Here is a 7565-nt window from a genome sequence, read left to right on the forward strand (position 1 = left end):
ATTTGAGGATACGACAACAACAATAACAGACAGAGTTAAATAAAAGCGTGAAAAACAAAAAGTAAGAAAATCCACACGGTCAGAGGTAGGTCAAAAACGATCGTGGTGTACGCGCCATGAATAGAATAGTGCCTTCTTTTTAGGACGAGCTACTTTTTACGCAACTAGGTGGACACAAAGACAAATCCTTGGCGCAATTCGCTGAGAAAGGCGATACAAAGAAAACCACATATAAATGAGAATTAACGACAGCAGCAATTACTGTGTCCTCAAAAATGGATCTGTAGCCAGCGTGAGGCGGCTGCTGCGGCTGTTGGGACCCACGGTCTGAATAAATTACGCGCAGAGCTGCCGGATCTTGTCGGATAATAATTATTACATAATTGATCATTAGGGCGCACGGAGTTGCGGACTTCACTCGGCTCTGCGGGGCAATACGCAATATTCGGATAGTAGGCGGCACGCAACAACAACAACGCAGTGAAAGCCCGTGTTGGGGGTGAGCCTCCTCCCGCCTCCACGTCGACCACCCACGTCCAAATGCAACGTACGTTGAACTTCTTTCGCACCGTACGTAGCCAACCGCGCTAATCGGAGGTGCGGGATAGCTCTCACCGTCTTCAAGATGCCCCACAGACTCGCCCCTCCCCACTGCGTACCTCTCCCCTCCCTCCATTCTCCCCTCGCTCTGCTCCGCGCGCTCCCCTGATTCACCAACCGAGGTCTCCAGCCAAAACCCTCAAGTCAACCTTCACGCGGTGGGGTTCACTCCTTCTCCTGCTGCTGCCAACGGAATCTGGAAACCCCTCCCCCTCCTCCTCCGAAGGTTATCCGTGCTTGTATGTCATTACCACGATTGATTCAGTCAATGCGCAAGCCCTTTCTCTCCTCCTCCTTTATGACCGACTGTCTTATTAAACAAGTGCGTGTGCTTAATGTATCCTTGTAATGCGCATCTCCACCCTGCGCACATCATTCTAAGTAAGATACGGTTGCATATATACATACGCGACCAGCATAATCATCGTCACCACCACGATCTATCCGCTGCCGGATAAAGGTCCGAGCCACGCCGTCGCCAGCTGTCACGCGATGCCACGTTCGAATCCACAACTTGCACGCGAACTAATCGGGTCGCTCCCCCTTCTGCCGTGCGTCATCTTCTTTGACGTGTTCCCTCCTTCCCTGAGGCTGTCATTCAGTCACCAGCCTGGTCCATCCTCCATCACCCGTTACGGTGGTGCGTCCTGCCGAAACCCCACTTAAGGTTTTTTTTTCTTTCAGAATCATAATCTTTATTTAGACTACAGGAGGCATCCGATGACATATGAAGATGTCGAGTATGGGCGGGTCAGCGAGTTATAACACCACCAACGCGAACCCCGTTTTAAGTGTGTCCAATACAGTACTGTACATCCAAAGTGTACTGTAATTGTATATGTTGGGCAGCAGGTAGCAGTGACGCTAAATCAACCGTTGTACTGGACTTTATATGTTTCCACGTCTTCAGCGCTCTCTTGCCATTTACCGACCAGCACCAGGTGACGAAGAGGTCAAATAACCCCCACCATTTGACTCGCGCGGCGTTGCAAGCCAACATCCAGAAAGATGTTAACTACCTCGCCTGGTATGCAGGAGATTGTAGGTTCGATCCCGACCATGACGCCTGTATATTTCCTGTTTTCATGTTTCTCTCCCCGTGGTCGCGTGGATTTTGCTCCGGATCCTCCGGTTTTTCCCCTCCACAATTAGAAACACGCGTTTGGAGGATTAGGCTGCTCTCATATTTCCACGCGATAAGACACTTCGTTGAGTTATCATTTGTGATAGCCAAGAAGCTTCTGCAAAAAAGAGCTATAGAGTAGCTCGGTGGGCCTTACCTGGTAAAATAAAAATAGTAAATAGCACATGCACGGCATAGGCTGGGCGTTAATGAACAACGCCCATATAGGATGGAGACCGTATTGAATTAGCGTAGGCGAGTGGTCGTGGCGCGCACATCTACACACGTACAATACAGCGAACCCTCTAACCGCGTTAGTTACGTTCTTAAAACGCTCGCGGATGCAGCATTCGCGAATGCAGAAACCTTGTTGCAATGGGGAAAATATGTTTACGTTCCAGGGTACGAGTGAACATGCGGGTGGGTAAATGTTTAGTAATAATTACTACAATACATCAATAATTCGTTATGAAGAATAAGGTGTTGTTTTATTACCTTTGATGATGATTTGACGACGATAAAAGTGGTGGTGATGGTGAGGAATTCGCGAGGACTCCTCGTGAGGTGCAAGTGTTTTATAACAGCGCCGCACAGTTCTTTTCAATGTAGCACTTTGGGAAGCGCTCGCCGCAACACTTTCCCTGATGACATTCGCGTTCTTTTTTAATGGACCGCACGCTCGACTCGGTGATCTGCCACCAGGCACACTCGCGACTACTAGAGTCGAGCGGTTCGCGAATAGGGAATTAGAACGCGAAAATGCGAAGCCCGCGAATCCACAACTCGCGGCATGCAGAGAGGGTTTCCCGTACCTGCTTCTTAGCGGGGGCCCTAATCTGCAGGCGCGGCACGGCTCCCACGCGCGCTGGAGCCCCGGGATTGCCCTCCGCGTCGTCCGCGGCGCCCTCGAGGTCCCCGTTCCCCGGCGGGTCCCCGGGCTGCACCTGGAGCAGCTCGGGCCCTCCGCCCGACGGCGTGGCGACGGGGAGGGGCAGGAAGAGGCGCGGAGAGCGGCGCGAGATGTCGGCGCGCAGCACGAGCGCGGCGAGCAGCAGCAGAGCGAGCAGAGCGGCGGCGCGCCACGCGGTCGCGGGCCGGGCTCGTCTCGCCTGCAGCAGGCGGAGCGCCGTCAGGGCCACGCGGTACATGGCCACAGCGAGAGAGAGAGAGACGAGGGGGTAGGCGACCGGCCACGGCGGAGCCAGCAGCTACAGGAGATGGCTAGCGAGGGAGAGATGGTTGCGGTGGGGAGACGGAGGGAGGGAGTGATGGATAAATGGATGGACGTAAATGACGAGAGGGATTAATGGATAGGTGGACGGAGGCGATGGACAGATGGATGGAAGAATGGCAGAGGCGGACAGATAGACAGAGGTGATGAATGGGTGTTGAGATGGATGGACGTAGGGACGGATGCAGGGAGTGATGAAAGGATCTTCGGCTGGCCTCGGGAGCCAAAGAGAGGGCGCTGAGTTGCGCTCTCACTGCGGGTCAGTCGGCGTCCTCATCCCACGGCGTGCACCCCGAAACCCGGAGGAGGCTGTCTCGCAGAAATACAGCGTGCGATTAATGAACCAAATCCATCACTTAAACGCGCGTCTTCGGTTGGCAATCCTCGCAATCAGCCTGCAAAGATTGCAGCGCTCGCGCTGAAGCTGAAGGCGCGCTCGGAGCTCCTGTTGAGAGCACAGATCAGGACAAATTACGCGTCAAAGCGGAACAAGTTGAGCTTACCGATTTGCAACAAAGAACACGAAAGTGTGAGCGCCTGCCGAGGTTAAAATGCAGGCTTGCGTTAACCAACGACGAATACCTGCGTTTGAGTGGGGCGCCTAGTGGTCGTTCCGAGCTGTAAGCTAAAACGACACCGACAACGTATCTTCGAAAATCCGAACGAATCCCAGACCGGGCGAGTGTAAGACTCGGGCGCCTCGCGGCGAAGTGTTATATCTCTGTGGCCACAAACGAGCGACAATGAAGAGGCGACCGGGTAAAAGTGTACCGTAGTCGCGACGGGGCTAATGGGGGAAGGGATTAAGTTACGGAGGTGCGAGACAGAACCCCCCCCCCCCCCCCCACTGAGGAGGTCCCGCAGAGCGAGGCAGGTGCTGTTAGGAGTTCGTGGGGGGGGGGGGAGCGGTCCGTGGAGGGAAAGCGGATGGGGGAATTTCGGGGTCGCACGGGAAGAGAGCCGGTGGTGCAGACACCTCGACACACTTGAGAGGAAATAACACATTCTCCCCCTCCCTCTCTACGAAGAAGAAGGAAAAACAACACGCAGGAACAGCTGTGAAAAATCGACTTAATTCAAAATGTCCTTACCGCTCTCAGGCCCGTGAATTCTGGAGATTTGTGCGGACAATTTTGCGCGATTTGCGCACCGTCCCGTCCGTCATTCCCGTCGAGCACACAGAGCGTGGGCGTCTCTCTCCTTGCTGTGGCGATCTGGCGATGCCGTCTGTCCAACGTAATGGGGGCGAGGGCTTTGCTAACGGCGTGTCAATGTCTGTCCCGTGAGTTGAGGGGGTTGGGGAGGGGTGGGAGTAAGGAGGAGAGGAGGCCACACATTCAGGATCTTCGCGCGCTCCTAGACGGATGTTGACAAAGCTGATCAAACATCTAACACTGCAGTCAAGCGGCGGGTGACTGATGAGCACAGGGCGGCGGTGAGTTTTGTGTTGTTTGTGTGTGCGTGTGTTAATTATTGATATTGTGACTTAAAGCTTTCGTGACTGCAGGAATTCATATTCTTGGGTCTTTCGGTAAAGTGACGTAGATTGGTTCAATCTACGTGACTATCTGCGTGACTTTACCGAAAGTCCAAAGAATATTGATATCGTGTTTGCTTCACGCACGCAATTTACGAAGTGCACATAGACAATCGATGCGGAGGCCCAACGGGTGGAGAGTTGGGGAGATGGAGAGGTGGGTGAGATTGTGGCGGCGCCCGGGGTGAGTAGGAGGAGAAGGGGTTATACATCGAGGTGATTGATCGACGCCTGGTGTCACCATCGACAACTTAACCTGAAGTGTCCATTCACGAGAAAGCCTTTATTATTGTGCTTTATATATATATTATATCATGTGCACACAGGACGCTCAAAGTATCCCAGTGTATCCGCCAGCCCGTTAACTCTCGCCACAATCTCTCTCTCTCTCTCGAGAGAGAGAGAGCTATGACCAATTCGCGGGTCATTAAATTAACATTTTGATCCTGAGAGATTAGCGCACGGATTTGCATGAATGGGGCTGTCGTAATGAAGCGGGGTGGGTTTCTCTCTCACAATATATCTGCGATGCTACCTTCTCGTAGTCGACGCTTGCAACCCGTTATATAAAGCCTCATTAAGTTCATTTATGCCACGTAAGTATACATGAGGCGCGCTCATCACGATAACAATGGGACATCAATGATAATGAAATCCGTTTTTTTATGTTTAACATCAAAATTAGTGGCGTAGTGGTTAGGGCACTGCTGCCATAAACACGATTGTCGGCCACGGTTAACATCATTAAGTGCCGAATGAAATCTGAACCGATCGCGCGCCTATATCCCCTTCATCAAACTGCAATGACCAACATGGCGAAGGAGGGGTCAAACAACTGCCATGTCCGACACGGCTGGAGATGCTTTCATTCAGCAATTGATTGACAAAAGGGCTGTCATTTGTTATTTTACTGTTCTAAAGTAGACGTACATGCCTCTGCTCCGATTAGCATGGTTGGCTACGCACGGTGCGAGAGAAGTTGAACGTACACGAAAAGGGGCCATTGCCCGAAACGTCGCCGATTATATAATTTCCCTTCTTGGGATGTGGAATTGACGAATGTGTGGAGATTGTATTAGTGTTATCATTGCGCCGGTGGTGCACGCACCAGTGCCAACGCAGCAACTCAATTTTGTTTAATTCCGAATGAAGAAGACCAATCAGTTCCACGGTGTCCCGGCGAAGACGCGTACCGGTCAACGTAGCGACCCGGGAGTGGATTTGCATGTTACCACTGCAACGCGACCGCGTGTGTGCGCGCCTCTGTTACCTGCAAAGGGCGGCGCGGATGACCACTGCCTCGGTGTCTCTAAGCTCCCGCCGCCGCCGCCGCTGCTGCTGCTGCTGGGATACGCCGAGCATGCGTCTCGCTGACGTGAGGAGGGTGGAGTGCTACGGGACGCACGGACCGCCGCGCGAGGGCTCCCACCTCCGATCTCGCTTTTCTCTCTTCATGTGAGCGGAGGGCTTTTCTCGCAGTCAGCGTTTTCAGAGTGCAGGCGGAGACCGCTGCACTGTAGTAACAATGCAGCTTTGAGCATTCATCCCTGTGAAGTTTCCAGGAGGGTGGTCTCCTCTTTCCTCTCCCCCTTCTCGTCCGCCTTACACCTCGAGAGAAGCCACTGCCTTTGCGCAGCACGCTTCGTGAAGAGCAACAGCAACAACGACACGAGTAATGTTGTTTCATTAGCAAGTGAGGTAGGCAAGCCTCTTGCATACGATAAAAAATAACCCCAAGTGCGCCCGATCTCACGACACCGCGTGAAGCTAAGCGGGGCTCATCCTGCTTCGTAGTTTCTGTGAATGGGAGACCACCTGTGGTTACCAGGTGTTGTAGACGCGGGTCGTCGAGGTGCCAGAGAAAATGCAGTGCAACAACGCAATCCATCCGTGCGGAGCTTTTGATTGTTTATCTCGTATTCGTGATGGGATTTGTTTTTCTTCCGGGCACTCCGGTTCTATCTCGTATGAAGCCAAAGACTTTTTTTATGGAACTGACCAAACTTTCCAACGCAGAACCCTCCTTTAAAAAGAGGTTTAATGTCAGTGAAGCTTTTCTGTTTAACTAATTTCCATTAATAAGACAATTTTCAAGGGAGAGATTCGTTTCTAACAATGCCAACGGCTACAAATAAACTGAAACTATGCGACGCACAGTTTTGCAGCTGAACATATTCACACATATCCATAATACAGCAGTTCGACATAGAAGGCCAATGATTCTTATCAATCACATTCAGATTGTCCGACCAATGAATTCTACCGAAAGTAGAAGACCGATTGTAAGGAAACAGCCGTTTAGTGCCAAGGAAGACGCGATATTGTTCCCGATTCGCGAGACAAAGTGAATGAAGGCGCATTATTTGAATTCTACGCAGACACACGCTTGCCATCTTTAATCATAGCACACGCTCTTTTTGCCCCGACACGTACCTTTGATGCGACAATCTCGGTCGTAAGAGCACTTTTGAATGCTGATGGCGCTTGTTGTTGCTATTATTGTATGTAGACTGTGATATGACGCATCACATTCATTTTCAGCCCTTACACAAATTACAATTACACCCTGCGCATGGTATATGCACCTGATATAATGAAGCTCCGGAAATAGCAACGCATATCTTAAAGGGGCCCCCCTCGGCGAGTCTGGATACTACATAATTAATCACTTTTCATTCAACTTCTTCTCGGTCTTGGAAGCGCCTGGCAGAAACTTCCCACACGAACGCGCACGCATAATCCGAATTTTAAACGCGCCGGTTACCACCAGGAGACAGAGGAACAGATCGAGACGAGCATAGAGAGACAGACAGAGAGAGAGAGAGAGACAGGAGCCAGATGAAATGTCGGTGGGTAACAGTCGACACTCCGATGGTCGTTTGTGCTGTCGAGATTGTGCCGGGGGACGCCGCCGAAGCGAGGAGGCCTCGCCGCTGGCACGACTTGAAGTGACAAGAGCCGCGAGCTCCTCACGCCCACAAAGGGGAATGTTTTCGAGACAAAAGACCCGAAGGTCGCTCCGCAGGGACCGCTTTGTGCGTCGCTATGGGAACTTTGCGAGCGAGGACCGCGAA

General features: G+C 51.9%; 1 protein-coding gene across 3 annotated transcripts in view; it reads right to left on the reverse strand.

The window, feature by feature from the left end:
* Positions 1 to 7450, reverse strand: part of LOC144933830 (polypeptide N-acetylgalactosaminyltransferase 3-like) — a 33352-nt gene extending 25902 nt beyond the window's left edge. Inside the window, exons 1-3 of one of the 3 annotated variants that reach the window (XM_078859035.1) lie at positions 6925 to 7450; positions 5762 to 6005; positions 2536 to 3263 (exon numbers count right to left, since the gene is read on the reverse strand). In XM_078859035.1, coding sequence (XP_078715161.1) covers positions 2536 to 2871 — 336 coding nt within the window. In that variant the 5' untranslated portion in view covers positions 2872 to 3263; positions 5762 to 6005; positions 6925 to 7450. Of the gene's footprint in view, positions 1 to 2535; positions 3264 to 4045; positions 4130 to 5761; positions 6132 to 6924 lie in introns of those variants that run through there. The other 2 variants (XM_078859029.1, XM_078859044.1) reach the window with 2 other exon arrangements.
* Positions 7451 to 7565: the final 115 nt, after the last annotated feature.

Source organism: Lampetra fluviatilis, chromosome 1, assembly GCF_964198595.1.
Source record: "Lampetra fluviatilis chromosome 1, kcLamFluv1.1, whole genome shotgun sequence".
Lineage (NCBI taxonomy): Eukaryota > Metazoa > Chordata > Hyperoartia > Petromyzontiformes > Petromyzontidae > Lampetra > Lampetra fluviatilis.